At 37.1% G+C, this 21,465-nt stretch overlaps 1 protein-coding gene across 7 annotated transcripts; it reads right to left on the reverse strand.

Annotated features, from left to right (window-relative positions):
* Window positions 1-16,973: 16,973 nt before the first annotated feature.
* LOC107913261 (E3 ubiquitin-protein ligase MIEL1) lies at window positions 16,974-20,518 on the reverse strand. 7 transcript variants are annotated; one of them, XM_016841792.2, is made up of 12 exons: window positions 20,312-20,518; window positions 20,138-20,225; window positions 19,923-19,979; window positions 19,806-19,838; window positions 19,650-19,727; window positions 19,529-19,572; window positions 19,377-19,417; window positions 18,446-18,528; window positions 18,263-18,354; window positions 18,076-18,145; window positions 17,755-17,796; window positions 16,974-17,237 (listed from the first exon to the last, which is right to left on the reverse strand). In XM_016841792.2, exons 1-12 carry the CDS (start codon window positions 20,371-20,373, stop codon window positions 17,115-17,117), a joined length of 813 nt encoding a protein of 270 aa, XP_016697281.1. In that variant the 5' UTR covers window positions 20,374-20,518; the 3' UTR covers window positions 16,974-17,114. The 7 variants fall into 7 exon arrangements, 6 of the variants coding, with proteins under 6 accessions (XP_016697281.1, XP_040955786.1, XP_016697289.1 ...); XM_041099852.1 differs by having other exon boundaries at window positions 17,758-17,796; window positions 20,312-20,492; XR_005917509.1 differs by having other exon boundaries at window positions 17,042-17,237; window positions 17,758-17,937; window positions 20,312-20,492.
* Between the last annotated feature and the right edge of the window lie 947 nt (window positions 20,519-21,465).

A 21,465-nucleotide genomic window follows, 5' to 3' on the forward strand; every position in this document is an offset into this window, starting at 1 on the left:
AGGCCCATAGAACCTCCTCTATCACACCCCAAAATAGTTTTGAGGGAAAAATGGGAATTTAGCACTAGTGTGCTTGAGAATTTCGTAGTGTGGTATGTGACAGCCCAAAGTTGACCCTAGTCGGGAAGTAGTTTCGGGACCGCTAAACCGAGTCACCAAAATGTTTGAATGTGATACTTATTGTCTAGAATATGTAATTATGAATGTGTGAAAATTTCAAACTTCAATTTGGTTGATTTCATGTGAATTTAGTCAATAGGACTTATGTGAGAAAATTCTAAAATGTGATAGGTCAATGTGTGAGGACCTATTAGTGCATGTGGACAAAGGGGGGACTTGCATGTCAAATTCCCCCCCCTAATGAGTAGTGGCCGGCCATGACAAGGAATGATGGGCAAAACATGTCATGAAACATGTTTTGTTAATGGAAGAATAAAATAAGGAGTATGGGTAATAAAGAAATGAAACAAAAGAAAAAAAAATGTGTGGTTGCCCCCCCCATTGCCGTGAGCTAAAGAGAAGAAAAGAGAAAAAAAATTTGTGTTCATCCTTTCTCACCTTCATTTAGCCTAAATTAGAAAGAAAAACAAAGAAAAAAATTTCTCATCCTTTGGTTCATCCTTGGCCAAAAATTTTAAGGAGGAAAGAAGAAGAAAGGTGAAGAGATTCGGCCATGCATGTAGCTAGGCTAAGGTATGTTTGATGATGTTCCATGAGATGCATGCATGTTTTAGTTGTTAGCTTGAGTTCTACCTAGCCCATGGTCTAAATCTTGCTATGTGATGGAAATGGCACTTGACCATGGATGCATCATTCTTGGTTGATGTTTGATGTTGTGGTGATGAGGCATGAGGATGAGTTAAGATTCGGCCTAGGTGGAGGTTGTGTTAATGCCATTGCATGCAAAATATGAAGCTTGTTAATGATGCATGTGATGATGGCTTGATGATTCTTGAACCTCCTTTTTAGCATTTTTGTGTGAGCACATATGTGCATTGGTTGCTAAATGGAGAAGAATCGGCTAGCAAGATGTGTGCTAAGGCCGAATGTAACTTTGCATGTTAATGAGCAATGCATGTGTTAAATTGATGAAAAGGGGGAGGATGCTTTACTAGTGTGTATATGTGTGTATTAAGTGTTGAAATCGACCCCAAAAATAGACATGCATATTCGGCCAAGGGGAAAGAAATTAGCTAATATGTTGTGTTGATGCATGATTTTGCATGTATGAGACTTTAATGTCTAATGTATAAATATGGGCTAAGTGCCTTGTGTTCATCTTTTGATGCCTAAATGATGAAATCAATTTATTTGTTTAATTAAGCTCAAGAGCAAAGGGGAAATAAATCCGATAAAGGGAAGGAAAAAGTGGTCGAATAGCTAGCGGAATCGTTCGACAACACCCGAGGTAAGTTCTTGAGTAAGAGAGCTTAAATTACGATGTGATTAAATCATGCTCTATGTGAGGCTATTGAGCCGAATGTGCAAGGATGATATGTGCCTTGTGTTTGAGTTTCGCAAATGAAAATGAAATATGAATGTGCATGATTAATTGAATGCTGTCCGGGCTAAGTCCCGAAGGCTTTGTGCTAAGTGAATATATCCGGACTAAGATCCGAAGGCCTTTGTGCGAGATACTAAATCCGGGTTAAGTCCCGAAGGCATTCGTGCGAGTTATTAAATCCGGGTTAAGTCCCGAAGGCATTCGTGCGAGTTATTAAATCCGGGTTAAGTCCCGAAGGCATTCGTGCGAGTTGTTAAATCCGGGTTATGTCCCGAAGGCATTGTGTGAGTTACTAAAACCGGGCTATGTCCCGAAGGCATTTGAACGAGGAGCTATATCCGGTTAAATCCCGAAGGTACGTGATTTGGTAATGAATGAGCTTGCTGTAAAATTCCAGCGAATACTCGAAAAACATCCCAATATGGGAATATGTTACGTATGTGTTGAATTTAATCGAGCCCTTACAAATAAATGTTCGCTCAGTTGATAAACGAGCTACCGGCCTTCGGCCAAGTTAGTTTAATGTGTATGTACATAAGGGTTGTTAATGTTGTGAAGCAAGTTTGATATCGGTAAATTGCGTATTATGAAATATTCCGTTTAGCTAAATGTGTGCTATTCTTTGTGCATGCTGGAATTCCTTGCTCAAACTTACTAAGCATAAATTGCTTACTCGTTACATTGCTCCTCTGTTTTATAGATTTTTGGTTCTCCAGCTATCGGACTCGGGATCTTGAAGTCGAAGTCGCCCACACTATCAAAGGCTCTTTTGGGTACTATTTTGGTTGAATTTTGATATGGCATGTATAGGACTACCCATTGTTGTCTTTCGAGTACTTTATGAAATGTATAAGTGTACAGCCATGCGAAAATGGCTTGTAGAAGTGGAGTATGGCATTAGACCATTCGTATTTATGAATGTATAGATGGTTTCATGATGTAACTATAGTTGGAATGGAAGTGTTGAGCAAATGATCAGCCACTAGAATGGCTAAGTATGATCATATGTGGGCTTATGTATGACAAGGCCCTAGTTGGTCCATGAAACCCCAAATTAGGTAAGGTTTACTTTGAAAACAGAAGCTGATAGCAGCAGTGGTGTGGATTGGAAAAATCACAAGAATTCGTAGGAGTGGAATTAAATAGTGAATAAATTATGTAATCGAACCTTGATGAATCTACTTTCATATGGAAGTAACGAAACAATCATAGGAACAGTACAGTAAGAGATATTCGGGTTCTTGTGGAACAGGGCCAGAACAGTTTCTGGATTCCCTGTTCCGCCTTTAGAAATTCACTATAAATTGACCAGAGATAATTAGGGGTCATACCATATATGTATGGATTCCTCTCTGAGTCTAGTTTCCATAGAAATAAACGGCATCAGTATTGAAGCTCTGTGCAGAGAGATATCCCAGTCGTAATGGGAAAAGGTCAGTGTAGTCGACCCCTGTAACATGGGAGACTTTGACTAATAAACTGTACTAATTGGCCCGACCAAAAATTCTAGAAAAAAATACATAGGTGGGGACATGAGTCTAGTTTCAGGGAAAAATTACAAAACTGATTTTCGAGTTGTGAAACTCAAGATATGATTTTTGAAGCGACTAGTACTCAGACTGGGCAGTGTCTGGAAAAATTTTTCAAAGTTTGTTGACATCTCGTGTCCGACTCCGGTGTCGGTCTCGGGTTCGGGGTGTTACATTTGATTGGTATCAGAGCTACGGTTTAGTCGATTCTAGGACTACCGTAATGTGATGGGTCTAGCTATACATGCCATTTTATGTGATTACTTGATAGTGTGGTGATTTCTGACAATTGTAAATGTGTTTAGTTATAGTAATGGATCCCGATCGTGACCGAGAGGTAGCTGATGATCTTGAGAGTGTAGCGCCTGCTCCCGCACAAGGGACAGTGCCGGCAGACTCTCAACCTAATGCTAGTAACCCGAATGATGAAGCTAGACAAGCATTCTATAGCGTGATGAATGATTGGTTCAACCAATACATTCGAACTAATATGGCTGTTCCACAACCTCCATTCCCGACAAATACTACCCCCGCACCTACAATACCACCGGTAACTGACCAATTAAGGTCAAATAAGCCCCCAGTTGACAGAATCCGAAAACATGGGGCTACTGAATTTAAGGCTACGGATAGCGATGATGCCGAGCAAGCTGAACTTTGGCTGGACAACACTATCCGGGTACTCGATGAGCTATCTTGTACACCCGATGAATGCCTAAAGTGTGCTATCTCCTTGCTACGTGATTCTGCCTACTATTGGTAGAGTACTCTGACTTCCATTGTGCCCCGAGAGCAAGTAACTTGGGAGTTTTTCCAAACTGAGTTTCGGAAAAAGTATATCAGTCAGAGATTTGTTGATCAAAAACGGAAGGAATTCCATGAGCTTAAGCAAGGCTCCATGTCGGTTACTGATTACGAGTGAAAATTTGTTAGACTTACCAAATACGCTCGGGAATGTGTTTCGTCCGAAGCTATTATGTGTAAACGTTTCGAGGATGGGCTGAATGAAGATATAAAAAAAATGTTCATTGGCGTTCTTGAAATACGAGAGTTCGTGGTACTTGTTGAACGAGCTTGTAAAGCCGAAGAGCTTAGAAAAGAAAAGCAAAGAGTTGATGAGGGAACTGGAGAGTTTCGTAAAAGATCCTCGGGAAGGTCTCTTCAACAGACATCGAAGAGATTTCGAGATGATGCGGGCCAGTTTAGAGGCACTTCGGGCCTTTTTGGACGAGATCGTGATCGACCCCCTGTGGGTACACGAGGCACTTCGGTCGCCAGTGTTGGGAATGAACGTCGAGACAGGACGAAATGCCGATATTGCGGTAAATGGCATTCGGGGAGTTGTAGATTTCCTGACCGCTCCTGTTACAAATGCGGATCAGTTGACCACTTCATTAAAGATTGCCCGAGGTTGTCGGGACAGAATGCAAGTCAGAGTGGGAAACCGGGTGCTACCACTGCTCGAGGTAGACCATTTGGAATTACGGGCAATGCTAGTGGTGGTCAGAGAGGATCTAGAGATGATATAACCAGATCCGAAGCTCGTGCGCCTGCTAGAGCTTATGCTATACGTGCCCGCGAGGATGCTTCTTCGCCTGATGTTATTACCGGTACATTCACTCTCTTTGATACTAATGTAATTGCTTTGATTGACCCCGGTTCTACTCATTCTTACATATGTGAAACCTTAGCCTCCAGTAAGACTTTACCTATTGAGTCTACTGAGTTCGTAATTCGGGTGTCAAATCCCTTGGGTCGTTACGTGCTTGTCGACAAAGTGTGCAAGAAATGTCCCCTGGAAATTTGAGGTTCCTGTTTCCCGGCGAACTTGATGCTTTTGCCGTTTGATGAATTTGATGTTATCCTTGGGTTGGATTGGTTGACCGCGCATGATGCGATTGTGAATTGCAAGAGCAAGACTATTGATTTGAGGTGCGCAAATAACGAAGTAGTCCGAATGGAGTCTGCGGACTTGGAGGGGATGCCAGCTGTAATATCAGCAATGTTGGCACAGAAATATGTAAGAAAAGGGTGCGAAGCATACCTTGCGTATGTACTTGGTGACAAAGAATTAGAAAAGAAACCCGAATCTGTGCCGGTGGTTTGTGAATACCCGGATGTTTTTCCGGAAGAATTACCGGGTTTACCACCTGTTCGGGAGGTAGAGTTTGGTATTGAGCTTGTACCTGGGACTACGCCGATTTCGATAGCTCCGTATCGTATGGCACCAACCGAGTTAAAGGAGTTGAAAGCTCAGTTGCAAGAACTGACGGATAGAGGTTTCGCTCGACCAAGTTTCTCACCTTGGGGTGCACCAGTATTGTTCGTGAAAAAGAAGGACGGAACCATGAGGTTGTGCATTGACTATCGTCAGCTGAATAAAGTGATGATAAAGAACAAATATCCGTTGCCGCGCATCGATGATTTGTTCGACCAACTGAAGGGAGCCTCAGTGTTCTCAAAAATATATTTGAGATCGGGCTATTATCAGTTGCGAATTCGAGAATCGGACATACCAAAAACTGCCTTCAGAACGAGATATGGTCACTATGAATTCTTAGTGATGCCGTTTGGGCTCACTAATGCCCCTGCGGTATTTATGGATTTGATGAATCGGATCTTCAGACCATATTTGGATCGGTTCGTAGTTGTGTTCATTGATGACATTTTGGTCTATTCAAGAGATGAGACCGAACATGCTGAGCATCTGAGGCTAGTGCTGCAAATTTTGCGGGAGAAGCAGTTATATGCTAAGTTCAGTAAGTGTGAGTTCTGGTTAAGAGAGGTTAGCTTCTTGGGTCATGTGGTATCCGCGTAGGGTATTCGAGTTGACCCGAACAAAATTTCAGCCATACTTGACTGGAAACCTCCGAGAAATGTTACTGAAGTTCGGAGCTTTTTGGGGCTCGCCGGTTATTACCGACGATTTGTGAAAGGTTTCTCGATGATAGCCACACCAATGACGAAGCTACTTCAAAAGGATGTTAAGTTCGAGTGGACGGAGAAATGTCAGAAAAGTTTCGACCAACTGAAAACTCATTTGACTGAAGCTCCAATTTTGGTGCAACCCGAATCGGGTAAAGAGTTTGTCATTTATAGTGACGCATCCCTACTTGAGTTGGGTTGCGTATTGATGCAAGAAGGTCGAGTCGTGGCCTATGCGTCGAGACAATTGAAGCCACACGAGAGGAATTATCCGACCCATGATCTCGAACCAGCTGCCATCGTGTTTGCTTTAAAAATATGGCGACATTATCTGTTTGGTGAGAAGTGCCATGTATTTTCGGATCACAAAAGTCTCAAATATTTGATGACTCAACGAGACTTGAATCTGCGACAAAGACGTTGGCTTGAGTTGTTGAAAGATTACGAGCTTGTCATTGATTACCACCCGGGAAAGGCTAACGTGGTTGCGGACGCCTTAAGCCGGAAGTCATTGTTTGCCTTACGAGCGATGAACGTGCATTTGTCTGTTCTACCAGACAGTGTGTTAGTAGCTGAATTAAAAGCTAAACCATTATTGACTCACCAAATTCGTGAAGCCCAGAAAGTCGATGATGAATTGGTTGCAAAACGGGCTAAGTGTGTTCCGAACGAGGAATCGGAGTTTCAAATTGATGATGATGATTGTTTGAGGTTTAGAAATCATTTGTGTGTTCCAAGAATTCGGAACTCATTTCGATGATTCTGAACGAAGCCCAGTGTAGCCAAATGTCAATTCACCCGGGGAGTACGAAAATGTACAACGATTTGAAACGTCAATTTTGGTGGCATGGTATGAAACGGGACATCTCCGACTTTGTTTCGAGATGTTTAATATGTCAACAAGTGAAAGCGGAACATCAAGTGCCTTCAGGATTACTCCAGCCGATCATGATACCCGAGTGGAAATGGGATGAGTCACAATGGACTTTGTGTCCGGACTGCCCTTGTCAGCAAGTAAGAAGGATGCGATATGGGTTATTGTTGATAGACTGACTAAGTCGGCTCATTTCATCCCCGTACGTACGGATTTTTCATTGGATAGACTAGCTGAATTGTACGTTTCTCAAATTGTGAGATTACACGGGGTACCTGTTTCTATCGTGTCGGATAGAGATCCGAGATTCACCTCACGATTTTGGAAGAAATTGCAAGAAGCTTTGGGTACCAAGCTGCATTTTAGCACTGCTTTTCACCCCCAAACCGATGGTCAATCCAAGCGAATAATTCAGATACTTGAGGATATGTTGAGATGTTGCATCCTCGAGTTCAGTAGTTCATGGAACGGTATTTACCTTTGGTTGAATTCGCTTACAACAATAGTTTTCAATCAAGTATTAAGATGGCACCTTACGAGGCTTTGTACGGTCGTAAATGCCGTACACCATTGTTTTGGACCGAGCTCAGTGAAAGTAAAATTTTCGGAGTTGATTTGATTAAAGACACTGAACGGAAAGTAAGGGTAATCCGTGAAAGTCTGAAGGTAGCCACAGATCGTCAGAAGTCGTACGCGGATTTGAAACGAAAAGACATCGAGTATCAGGTGGGAGACAAAGTGTTCCTTAAGGTTTCACCTTGGAAAAAGATACTCAGGTTCGGCCGTAAGGGCAAGTTGAGCCCAAGATTCATTGGGCCGTACGAAATCTCCGAACGAGTTGGTCCGGTTGCGTATAGATTGATTTTGCCCCCGGAGCTTGAAAAGATTCATGACGTCTTTCATGTTTCGATGCTTCGACGCTATCGATCTGATCCATCGCACATAATTAGCCCATCAGAGGTTGAAATTCAAGTCGACATGAGCTATGAAGAAGAACCGATGCGTATCCTAGCTCGTGAAGTGAAGGAGTTGCGAAACAAAAGAGTTCCGCTAGTAAAGGTGTTATGGCTCAAACACGGGATCAAGGAAGCTACTTGGGAGACCGAGAGCTCGATGAAAGAACGATACCCAAACCTATTTACCGGTAAGATTTTCGGGGACGAAAATTTCTTAAGTGGGGGAGAGTTGTGACAGCCCAAAGTTGACCCTAGTCGGGAAGTAGTTTCGGGACCGCTAAACCGAGTCACCGAAATGTTTGAATGTGATACTTATTGTCTAGAATATGTAATTATGAATGTGTGAAAATTTCAAACTTCAATTTGGTTGATTTCATGTGAATTTAGTCAATAGGACTTATGTGAGAAAATTCTAAAATGTGATAGGTCAATGTGTGAGGACCTATTAGTGCATGTGGACAAAGGGGGGACTTGCATGTCAAATTCCCCCCCCCTAATGAGTAGTGGCCGGCCATGACAAGGAATGATGGGCAAAACATGTCATGAAACATGTTTTGTTAATGGAAGAATAAAATAAGGAGTATGGGTAATAAAGAAATGAAACAAAAGAAAAAAAAATGTGTGGTTGCCCCCCCATTGCCGTGAGCTAAAGAGAAGAAAAGAGAAAAAAAATTTGTGTTCATCCTTTCTCACCTTCATTTAGCCTAAATTAGAAAGAAAAACAAAGAAAAAAATTTCTCATCCTTTGGTTCATCCTTGGCCAAAAATTTTAAGGAGGAAAGAAGAAGAAAGGTGAAGAGATTCGGCCATGCATGTAGCTAGGCTAAGGTATGTTTGATGATGTTCCATGAGATGCATGCATGTTTTAGTTGTTAGCTTGAGTTCTACCTAGCCCATGGTCTAAATCTTGCTATGTGATGGAAATGGCACTTGACCATGGATGCATCATTCTTGGTTGATGTTTGATGTTGTGGTGATGAGGCATGAGGATGAGTTAAGATTCGGCCTAGGTGGAGGTTGTGTTAATGCCATTGCATGCAAAATATGAAGCTTGTTAATGATGCATGTGATGATGGCTTGATGATTCTTGAACCTCCTTTTTAGCATTTTTGTGTGAGCACATATGTGCATTGGTTGCTAAATGGAGAAGAATCGGCTAGCAAGATGTGTGCTAAGGCCGAATGTAACTTTGCATGTTAATGAGCAATGCATGTGTTAAATTGATGAAAAGGGGGAGGATGTTTTACTAGTGTGTATATGTGTGTATTAAGTGTTGAAATCGACCCCAAAAATAGACATGCATATTCGGCCAAGGGGAAAGAAATTAGCTAATATGTTGTGTTGATGCATGATTTTTGCATGTATGAGACTTTAATGTCTAATGTATAAATATGGGCTAAGTGCCTTGTGTTCATCTTTTGATGCCTAAATGATGAAATCAATTTATTTGTTTAATTAAGCTCAAGAGCAAAGGGGAAATAAATCCGATAAAGGGAAGGAAAAAGTGGTCGAATAGCTAGCGGAATCGTTCGACAACACCCGAGGTAAGTTCTTGAGTAAGAGAGCTTAAATTACGATGTGATTAAATCATGCTCTATGTGAGGCTATTGAGCCGAATGTGCAAGGATGATATGTGCCTTGTGTTTGAGTTTCGCAAATGAAAATGAAATATGAATGTGCATGATTAATTGAATGCTGTCCGGGCTAAGTCCCGAAGGCTTTGTGCTAAGTGAATATATCCGGACTAAGATCCGAAGGCCTTTGTGCGAGATACTAAATCCGGGTTAAGTCCCGAAGGCATTCGTGCGAGTTATTAAATCCGGGTTAAGTCCCGAAGGCATTCGTGCGAGTTATTAAATCCGGGTTAAGTCCCGAAGGCATTCGTGCGAGTTGTTAAATCCGGGTTATGTCCCGAAGGCATTGTGTGAGTTACTAAAACCGGGCTATGTCCCGAAGGCATTTGAACGAGGAGCTATATCCGGTTAAATCCCGAAGGTACGTGATTTGGTAATGAATGAGCTTGCTATAAAATTCCAGCGAATACTCAAAAAACATCCCAATATGGGGATATGTTACGTATGTGTTGAATTTAATCGAGCCCTTACAAATAAATGTTCGCTCAGTTGATAAACGAGCTACCGGCCTTCGGCCAAGTTAGTTTAATGTGTATGTACATAAGGGTTGTTAATGTTGTGAAGCAAGTTTGATATCGGTAAATTGCGTATTATGAAATATTCCGTTTAGCTAAATGTGTGCTATTCTTTGTGCATGCTGGAATTCCTTGCTCAAACTTACTAAGCATAAATTGCTTACTCGTTACATTGCTCCTCTGTTTTATAGATTTTTGGTTCTCCAGCTATCGGACTCGGGATCTTGAAGTCGAAGTCGCCCACACTATCAAAGGCTCTTTTGGGTACTATTTTGGTTGAATTTTGATATGGCATGTATAGGACTACCCATTGTTGTCTTTCGAGTACTTTATGAAATGTATAAGTGTACAGCCATGCGAAAATGGCTTGTAGAAGTGGAGTATGGCATTAGACCATTCGTATTTATGAATGTATAGATGGTTTCATGATGTAACTATAGTTGGAATGGAAGTGTTGAGCAAATGATCAGCCACTAGAATGGCTAAGTATGATCATATGTGGGCTTATGTATGACAAGGCCCTAGTTGGTCCATGAAACCCCAAATTAGGTAAGGTTTACTTTGAAAACAGAAGCTGATAGCAGCAGTGGTGTGGATTGGAAAAATCACAAGAATTCGTAGGAGTGGAATTAAATAGTGAATAAATTATGTAATCGAACCTTGATGAATCTACTTTCATATGGAAGTAACGAAACAATCATAGGAACAGTACAGTAAGAGATATTCGGGTTCTTGTGGAACAGGGCCAGAACAGTTTCTGGATTCCCTGTTCCGCCTTTAGAAATTCACTATAAATTGACCAGAGATAATTAGGGGTCATACCATATATGTATGGATTCCTCTCTGAGTCTAGTTTCCATAGAAACAAACGGCATCAGTATTGAAGCTCTGTGCAGAGAGATATCCCAGTCGTAATGGGAAAAGGTCAGTGTAGTCGACCCCTGTAACATGGGAGACTTTGACTAATAAACTGTACTAATTGGCCCGACCAAAAATTCTAGAAAAAAATACATAGGTGGGGACATGAGTCTAGTTTCAGGGAAAAATTACAAAACTGATTTTCGAGTTGTGAAACTCAAGATATGATTTTTGAAGCGACTAGTACTCAGACTGGGCAGTGTCTGGAAAAATTTTTCAAAGTTTGTTGACATCTCGTGTCCGACTCCGGTGTCGGTCTCGGGTTCGGGGTGTTAAATGGTAAACCAAAAATGTTTTTGACTATGGCTTTTAGAAAATCAAATCAATTTTTAAAAATAATATCAAAAAGACTTTCAATTTTGAAATAGGGACTGATTTTTAAAAGGGGCAAAATTTTGTGTGTTTATGAAGTGGTTAAATCAAATTTTAAAATTCAACCTATTTCTCCCTTCTTCTACAGCAAACTCACGAAAACCCATTCCCCTTTTATTGTTGTTGTCGTCCCTTTCTCTCCCAAGCCTCCCCCATTCAATTTTGTTTTACAAACCTTAATTCTTTTGATTTATATCATTCCCTAAGCCATAAATATCTATAGTATTTCAAGAAAAACATCCAAAAACACCATAGATTTCTCCATTGTTGAATTTTTTAGTTTTTTGACATTTCGATCAAATATTTGATTTTTTATCAACTAAGATAATGATTCGATTCCTTATTAGTTTTTTATGTTATTTGATCCTTTAAATTGAGTTTTTAGCCGTTAAATCACATACTTTAAATAAAAGCTGAAAATTGGGCCGTTAATGGTGAATTTCAAAATTTTGGGTAAAAATATGGTTTCAAAGTGTTTTTCAATTAGTTTTGATGAGATTAGCATATTTCTAAATTTACTTTAAAGTTTCATTAAAGATTTATAAGGATTTAATTGAATTTTTGTGAAAATTATCATAAACAAGTCAAAAATTCTAATACCATGAATTGGGTAGTTTTGCATAGTTTCAAGGTAGAGAATCTGTCATTGGTGAATAATTACCTGAATAGAATTGATTTTAGGTAAAAATTTTAAGTATAGACTGAGATATGTGAATCTCAAGTTGATATGTTGAAGGTTTTGTTACATGAGAACTTAGTTTAGGCTTGTATTTTGATTGTTTAAGGTGAGTCCTTGGTTGATTTTTTTTATTGTATTATTGTGTGATTTATTGTGTTGAAGGTTCAGATTCATTAAGACCTTCTACAAGTTAAGGAAAGGTTAGTTTGAGCTTTCGGCGTCTCGGCAAAAGCGTAATTGGTAAGCGTTTGGAATCGCTACTTGTAGACACAATTCATTGCGTAAATTGGGAATTTAGAAGTAGCCTAAACCCCTAATATAAATTTCAAGTGTAAGTTTTCTCATACTCTTGATTTAATATGTGTTTGTGTGTTGTGAAATTGTGGATTAAAGTGTGATACTGTGACATGTGAAATAAGCTTACAATGGCTATTGTGAAAAAGTTGATTGTGGGCATGTTATACATGCCATATGACAGTGATTATGTTGTGCTTATAATGTGATTATGTAGCGATAAAGTGCAAAAAACGGTAAGTAATTATGTGTGTTAATTACAAATATTTTTCCCTTGTGAACTTTGAGACCATTGAATATAGTTGGCATGCAATAGGATTGTGAGTACTCACCCATATGTGTTGTGTTTTTAGGGCGTTAAGGTCCGGGACAGATTTGGAGAGATAAGGGAATGTGAGATAAGCTGTATTCACCAAGATATGTTTGGTGTGTTGGAGAGTGCTAGCTATATGCTACACTTTTGGGATCTGTTCGACTCTATGAGTCATTTGGTGTGTTGGAGATTCGTGTATCCAATGTGTGGTGATAGAGCCCACTTTTATGTTTCATAGCTCAAGTGTCAAATTACATAAAATATGATTATGTGTAATGTGATTATTGTGTAAACGAACTAATGAATAATGCATGAATAAGTAGTATGACACTAGAGTTGGAAATATTGTAATTGTGTTATATAAGTGGTTTCGTTAATGCATGATGACATGTTTGCGTGGTAGCTGTTTTGATCATTCACTGAGCTTGTAAAGCTCACCCATTCCTTTTTAAACCATTGCAGATTAGTTGTGTTTTGGTGTAAGTGATGTGGTTCCAAGGGAGTGATCCAAGCAAAGCTTAGCATTATTTCGTAGGTGTTTATTTATTCATTTATGTTTTGGGGAAATAAAGGCAATGTGGTAGACTTTTAGTTAATTTTCTCCATGTTGTTTTGGTTGCTTATATGACTTGTTTGTTCTTAGGATTTATGGATATTGTTCTTGATATTTTGTTTGCTTGCTCGGACACTTTTATGATACTTTGAACTGTTAATATGGATGTTTTGATGTTCTTTTGACAATGTAATGGTTGCATGTTGTATTGGTATAAGTTAGAATGATCTAAATACTTAAATATGCTATATTTTTGTTGTCTAGAGCAGAGGTATCAATATTTGGGTTTTAATAACGATACCTACATGATTTTTAAAAGCGCAGGAAGTCAGTAACGTCATTTGGTATCGATACCACATCACGAGTATCGATATTTGGGGTAAAATAATCGATACTTTATGAAAGGTACAGATAATTTCTAAGATTTTGATTTTAAACGAGAACAAGAATGTTGTTTTGGTATCGATTTTCCAAGCAGTATCGATACCATTTGAGAGAAATATTGATACATTTGATTTAGTACTGATACCTACATGATTTGTTTCGAAATTTTGCTATGTGGTTCTAATGTATGTTTAAATCTCGTTTCAAGTTAGCTTAATGAATGTTTATCATGTTTTAATGATGACTAGAATACGTATGACTTATAATTATTCAAAAGCTAAAATAGAAGATGTTTGCTAGTTAACAAAGCCATTTGTAATGCATATGATGTCTGATGGTGGTGTGACATCCTGATATTCGATCTCGACGATCGGGTTGGGTATAAGGTGTTACATCCTCGATCACACGCTTTGAGTTGGTATTGGAAAATATAAATCAACGGTGCGTGCTCTCGCCGACCACATTCGATGAAATAAGCCACTGCAACCCACCATGAGCAACTAGATAGATACCCTAGAGCTATCCTATATTCGTCGAGAAGATGGCAGAATAAAGGGTGGAGGGGAAGATGAAAACCCGCTTCTAACATATGGAAAGGAAGCAGAAAGCTTCCGTTGGCGGTGTCATTCAATCGGCTCGACCCTTCAATGATCGAGAAATCATAGGCAAATTTAGATATTTGAACTCCCCGAAATGGCCAAGTGACGACTCATTTCTTCGTGCTTGGTGGTGCAAGCATACGACTTCGCCTCCATGGGAGCATTCGCTTCACGACGTTGTGAAGGCTCACTCCTTGAACCACCACAATTACCTTAAACACTACGACCACCTCCTCTCGACCTAACCATCGTGCCCAACTAAACCCAAAATAATTACAAGGACAATTTGAAAATTTTAGGAAATTTACCTCTAAATCATGATTATCCTTCTCATTAGCATCTTCTTCCCAAAAATTTCAAATCCAAATGGTTTAATATTTAGGGTTAAGGTGACCTCCCTTTTAAAAAAATTTTACATTCTGACGATTCGTGTGTCCAAGAATGAAAGCACAATCGACTGTATACAGTTGTACCTCTCCTTAACATATGGTAAAGTGTGTATGAAATCTAAAGCGAAAAATGTATGCGATAAGTTTTTTCTCAAAAATCTATCACCTTATGAAGTCAAGTTCTCAAAAGAGCCACTTTACAACTCTTCTTTGAACTAGGTGAGGGACAAATTGTGATGGTGCTCGCCATTATCGACTCGTTGCCCAATTACCCTATTGGGTCCTGACCTGTAACCTGCATGGTTCGCATGTGAGGTGTTTGTGCCTTTTCATGAGCTCACATGATATGGGTTCGCACCACCATGCACGTAAAGCCACACCTAGAAAACACGTGTTAATCCTAGAATAGGGTATGTGTTGGCATGCATGGGGACTTATCTACGACGTCACATCTAGGAACAGTAATCATATCATATAAATAGATAATTTAACCCTTTTGAGGGACACTCACACAAAAACACTCAACAAATTTATCTTTTTAAATAGAAATTTGGTCAGATTTTTGCTGACATGGATAATGTTTTTCCTATATGAATCAAGTTTGAGCATAAAATTTTATTTGCATTTTTAATAGGATTGGATTTGAATAGCAAAAAGAAAAAATTTTAAAACATTTTTTTATAAATTTTTGAGTATTTTAAATTTTAAAAAATAAAATAAAATTCTTTTGCAATTCTAATTTTTAAAATTTTAGAATTTTTATTGAAAAATTGAAAAAAACAATCATTTTTTAAATTCTTTATCATTTTTTTAATTTTTGGAACTGTAAATTTTTATATTATGATTTTTTGAATTTTTATTTTATTAATTCTTAAATTATTTATCAACGTAACATATAAAATAAATAGTACAACATCAACAATAAAAAGGTTAAAAGCCAATTTGCTCGAAATGAAATAGTAGGGGTCAACTTAAACAAAGGTTTAAAGGTTGAGAACTAAATTCGTTTGTATGCTACATATATATTACACACAAAATAAGCATTTAACAGTATAATTTTAATAGAAACCATTTTGTTTCATTTAATGTACAAGAACTGTTTTATCTATTTTTAGTAGGATGACCAAAATAAAATTTATGGTAAAAGTATTTACATTGCTTTCCTATTACCCCCAAAGTGCATACTTATATTTTTAAATTTTAAAAGTTATATTTATATACGTTAAAAAATAAGGAAAATAGTCATTTTTTTGTAATAGTTGAAAAAATATTAATTTTATGGTATGAATTTAATTAAATAATTTGATATTAATTTAAAATATGATTTAAATCCAATAGTTTAAGCTTTTTTTGAGCTATAACAGATTGGATTAACATGTCATGTTATATTCTAAACTAAATAATTAAATTAAATTCACCTCATAAAATTAAAATTTTCAATTGCCATAAAAGGATATTTTACGCTTTTTTAATCTATAAAGGCTTTTGTACTCATTTTAAAAATATAAAAATCAAAATGCAATCCACGTTATGACACAAGAAATTGTAAAACATGTTTACCATTATATATGTTATCTTGCATTTATGTCCAAATAACTATTTGAATGCAAGTACCGAGAATGTAAAAATATCATTAAGACCCTTTACTAGAAATCGGATTATATTTTACCCTCTACTAAGAAATAAATAAATTAGTTCATGTACGTTAAATTAGAATGTTTTCAACAGTACAAATAAATAGAATTTTTAATAAAAAAAACTAATTTGCTCTTTGATCTAATGCATAGGAACTAATTTACCCTTTTTTTCTATAGAGAGGGCAAAATACAATCCAACTCCTACAAAGACATCTATGATAATTTTACCATAGAGTATGATGGTATTATATTTGTGCCAAAGTGGGTCTTGTGTGCTAATGTTTTGCTTTGTTTTACTTTTCAAGCAAGAAGAGAATAATGTTAGTAGGTTTTAAGTTCAAAGTAACCATATGTATTGGTTACTTCAAGGGAAAGGTGGAGCTGTGAGTTTGTGCATATTCTTTAAAAAAATAAAGGAGCTGAAGGCGAGAAATGTGTTGAACAAAGGGTTGAAGAGATGTATGGCAATATTGGCTCAAAGGCAAAGCCAAGTCATATTTGTTTTTTCCTTTTTAAAGCAGTCATATTTGTTAATGGTAAGCAGAAATAAACAAAAAGTTTTTTGGCCCAAAAAAGAAAAAAAAAACAAATACAGTTTCGACAACTTTCACAAGTCAGCAGCAATTGCCAGAAGCTGCCTTTGACAAAAATCATCTAACCCAAATAAGAAGTTCCTGGCTTGGGTCAAACATCAAACTAAAACCGAACGAAATTGGCTTTTGTAAGAGAAGGTAGAAATTGTCCAGTATTCGAACGAAAGTCCTTCTATCAGGGGGAAGCTGTGGTTTTAATTTGCTACTGAGTCTAGACTGCTAATATATTCTTCTCTTTTCCAGTTCTAGAATTATATGTTTATTTTTTATTATGGTTTTTGTACTTGAATTTAATTGCCTTAGAATTATATTAACTGATCTTACATCAGTAGTCAAAAATTAATAACGAAATAGATGTAACTAAACAAAGACCTTTTGTAAGAGAGTTTTGCATAAAAGAGTGTCAAATGTTGCATTACGAACCGATTACAACTTCAGTATGTATGTCAATGGTTGGCCGGCGCTGTAATCCGGCGGGTGTTGTAAGAATTGCATTGCCTGCACTTAAGACCAAGAACGTGAAACTGGACCGTGCTTGTACTGTTGCAGTCATTGCAGAGGATTGAAACCTGCATGCAAACCACATTCAACAAAGTGTACAAACATAAAACCGAACATCGTTTTGACCATGTTCAACAACAGAAGTATGATGAAGAAGATATTATATCATATAGAGCAACAGTGGCTCAGTATTAGCCTGAAAGAGGCAACATAGGAAGGAACAGCACCAGAAACCATAACATAAACTTGCCCGCTAAAGTAGACCCTTAAATTATTAGCTTTATGTTCATTTGGAAAGGGTAAAAATGAGTATGAAGAATATTTCCTAATCGATTCGGTTGTTAACATCCATGAAAAAGAAAGACTGGCTGCTATTTGAAATAAGGAAGTGTTATATGACAACACATCTATGTCCCGACCAAACATTGGGAAACAGATGGATGCTTTAGAGAGGCACAGAAATTGTCTAACTAGACCTGATTTCTGAATGAGACCAAAAACTTATAAAAGTTTGCATATATGCTGCAACAATTTTAATTGCATGTATACTGCAGGCAAACTAAAAGAGAAAGTTAAATAATTTACTACGTCAAATTGATACTCCGCAGGCATTCTAGTAGCATCAATCTGTAAACAAAGAAAAAGATCACCAATTAATGACATACAAAAATGATCAAAACAGTAAAATAGTTGGTTAATCCTGAAAGTAGTACTTAACTTCTACAGCAAAATCTTTTTAATATGTTCTTTAGAGAAAGATCAGACATCCTTGAAATAAAAAATTAGGTCCATGGAAAGGGCATAAAAAAATCCAACAAAAGAACCAATTATTAGTGACACACAATATGCTGAGGTCTAGTAGAAACTTAACGCGCAATAAGATGATCAAAAGAAGAAGGTTTATACATCCATATCCAGATCTTCCCAGAAGGCAGACATATCAAGTACTGCCTTGCAGCAGATGGGACACCTATAACTGTGAAATGGAAAAAAAAAAAAAAAAAAAAAAAAAAACCCAATAGTTAATGTTCTAACCATTCTGAGAAAATAAAATTAAAATAACTAAGCAATTAGCAATGTAATTTGAATTTACTGATTTTGCATAGTCATCTGAGAAAAGCATTCCATATGCATTGTATGTCCACATTTCATAATGCGTGTGCTTTTAACTGAGTCAAAAAGATACTGGACACAGAAAAAAAATGTCTTGGAAAAACATATTCTTATGAAATTTCAAGAAAAGTGAAGAAAATGGTCAAACTCTCAAAGCTGAAACCTCAAAACAGATGGGGCAGTAAGACTTCATGGAATTCTCCACACAAAAGTGATTGTCACGCAGATCCACCGTATAGCAAGAACCTGTGCCAATGATAATATCATAAAGGAAAAAGCAATACAGGAAAATGACTACAAGAACTTAAACAACTCTGAAGATACTGCTAATGCTAAGAGTAGTTAAACTGGAATCATAAAATTAATTTGAAGACTGCACAACTATATGCTTAGAGATACTCACCATAAACCTAAGAGAATTTAAAGTTTACAAGAAACAAGTACAGAGATAGGTTCCCTAATATGCCTTTTTCTTTAGCCTTTAAATGAAACTCCAGCTTAAATCTAAAACTAAGTGAATTTTACGAGTCTGAAGTAACCTAGCTTGGGACACCATTAAATCTGCAACTATCTAATGGAGTCAGAAACTCATTGAAAGGACCCCAGATGTCTTAGGAGTCATCTCTTTGAGCCCTATGTTTAAAATGATAATGGACAAAATAGGAGACACTACGACTATAGAACTGCAACACGCCTCAATAAACACTCTGGAACACGGCCATCTAAACAACAGATAAAGCCAATATACTTCGCTGCACTCCGCAATATTACAACAGTAGGGAAAAGAAGGATTTTAAGGGCTATCTATCATTACGATTTTGGCTATTTCCTTTGGCTTTCTTAGGTTAATCCTATGAAATAAACAAAAATTAGAGAAGAACCACATCTGGTTAATATGATCAAACCACCATGAATATCAATAACTTATAATTCAGCTATCCTTTTCATCTTTTTCCGTTTCTTTTCAGCTTAAAGAGGAATAGCATATTGTGCCCCATAACAAGTATAACAGGAAATTCCATACAATACTATAAAAGAAACCAACTCTAAAACTAAATCAATTAAGGAGCAAGAATGGTAATAAGACTGCCTACCACATTTCTCGCAGTGAAAGAACTTATCACGGCCACCAACCCTGTGTAAACCACAGATTAGACCAGACTAGAAGTTGACAAGATATAAGACGGAAACAAGTTACAATAACAGGTAAAAAACTTAAGCAATCGGACACAACATGCTAACTAACCTACAAATTCCACAATCATTACAATGGAATTGTCCCTTTGTAATCTGCAACATTCATAACATAAACTCAACATGATTCTTTAAGTGGAATAAAAGTAAACATAAACATGCAATGATCTTACATCATCATCATAGAATTTACAAATGTCGCAGAAATATTCTCCCATGTTTACCCCACAATGGGAACAGACTTGAGTAACCTGGACATTAGAAAAATGGACTTTCAGAGTTGAGACACTTACAGTTACTACCACAGAATTAAATGCAACGAGACATACCTCCTGTTGGGTATTGCAGATTGAACAAATAACCTGACACATCATCAACTCCACTCCATTATAACAATTATATGTTAAGGTACAACATGAAAGGTGATTTTGTCAAATAAGACATACTTGCTTGACATCCTGCCTGACAAGGTCGTGATGATCTTTTGGGTTGCTAAGTGAGTTCTAAATTAAACAAATAAATAAATGAATTATTAAAAGAAAAAAATTTTAAACAATCCAAAACAATAAGATTAATAAATATATCTAACCAAGGCAGGCAATTTAAAAACGTAAATGAACATGAAAAGGGAAAGGGAAACGAGAGAAGGGAGAGAGAGTACTGAGGTCTCGTTATGGCAATGACGGCAAGGGAAGATCTTATTACAGCAAGGAGCAAGGATTTTACATCGTCTCTTGTAGTGATCGCATCTGAAAGAAAAACAAACAAAAAAAAAGAATTTAACAAATTGAAACCCAAAGGAAACAAAAAAGAATATAGAGCAAAGAGAAGATACCCATGCTCGTGTTTTCCGAAATCTTTGCTTCTCTGAGGCGAAATTACAGAGTCCCCTGCCATTGGTTAGAATAGGAACACGAAGAAAGAAAGAACAAAATAGAGACTTTTGCTCTTCTTCTTTCTGTTTTTTTTTCCCCTTTCTGGAAATTAAGAACAACATAGAAAAACATAAAATTTACCCGTGTCGTATATTAAAAAGTTAATCGATTTTATAAAACTTTTAAATAATTTTTAAATATAAATAAATTGGGCCTATTAGGCCTTCAAAGTCAATCATGTTTGCTCGGCCTTATTAGGCTTGTAAATCAAACTGATGTTTTCTTTTTTCCTTTTTTGAATGCCAATGGAATTCACTTTTATCTTACGTTTGCAAAAAAAGATTTGTTTAACTGCTAGCAGTAGATATTAGCCTCAGCCTACGTCGTAACAATCGTCACTGAATGTTTTCTTATTTCACCCCTTCCCCGTCGACTGTTGTTAACTTCTCACTCATTTTGACATTTATACATTTAATAAAGAGATTATATATAATTTGACATCTGAATTTGTCTATTTATATTTAGTTAGTTTCTAAATTTTTTTTGGATTTAGTTAGCATTGAATTTGTATTCCATCAACTAAGTTAGTACCTTCGCATTAACACCGTTAGTTTGTGCTAATGTGACTCTGCTAATCAATCCGATGATGTCACGTGACAACTTCTCATAACACCACATGGAAAACATAAATATATTTTGTAATTTATGTTTGCCATGTGGCAACCTCTCAAAACATCACGTGGCACCATCAGATTGAATAATAGTGCCATACCAGCAAAATTAATAGTGTCAATGTGGATATATCAACTTAGTTAACAAGAATATAAATTTAGGAATCAACTAGATATAATGAACAAATTCAATGGCCATATACATTATCCCTTTAATAAAGGTTGTTCCTTGTTAACAATCACCGTGGACTGTTGTCCTTTTTCTCCTTTCATCAAGTTTTAACATTAACATTTTATAAAATTTGTTGTTTGTTAATGAAGATAATAACTCAAATGTAAATGATAAAATTAAGAATGTTTTTAATACGGATATCATTAATTTTGGATGATATACAAATACTTTTTAAAATGAAAGAAAATAATTAGAAGAGTTGATACAAAGA

The sequence above is a fragment of the Gossypium hirsutum genome, chromosome D08, assembly GCF_007990345.1.
Source record: "Gossypium hirsutum isolate 1008001.06 chromosome D08, Gossypium_hirsutum_v2.1, whole genome shotgun sequence".
NCBI classification, from domain to species: domain Eukaryota; kingdom Viridiplantae; phylum Streptophyta; class Magnoliopsida; order Malvales; family Malvaceae; genus Gossypium; species Gossypium hirsutum.

Bases quoted from the DNA above. Each gene is read 5' to 3' on its own strand.
- LOC107913261 (XM_016841792.2), bottom strand. From the start codon at position 20,373: ATGGCAGGGGACTCTGTAATTTCGCCTCAGAGAAGCAAAGATTTCGGA. The intron at 18,355-18,445 runs GTTTCAGCTTTG...TTCTGTGTCCAG, and splicing joins ACTGCCCCATCTGTTTTGAG to TATCTTTTTGACTCAGTTAA. The intron at 18,146-18,262 runs GTAAATTCAAAT...TCCATTTCACAG, and splicing joins CAGATGACTATGCAAAATCA to TTATAGGTGTCCCATCTGCT.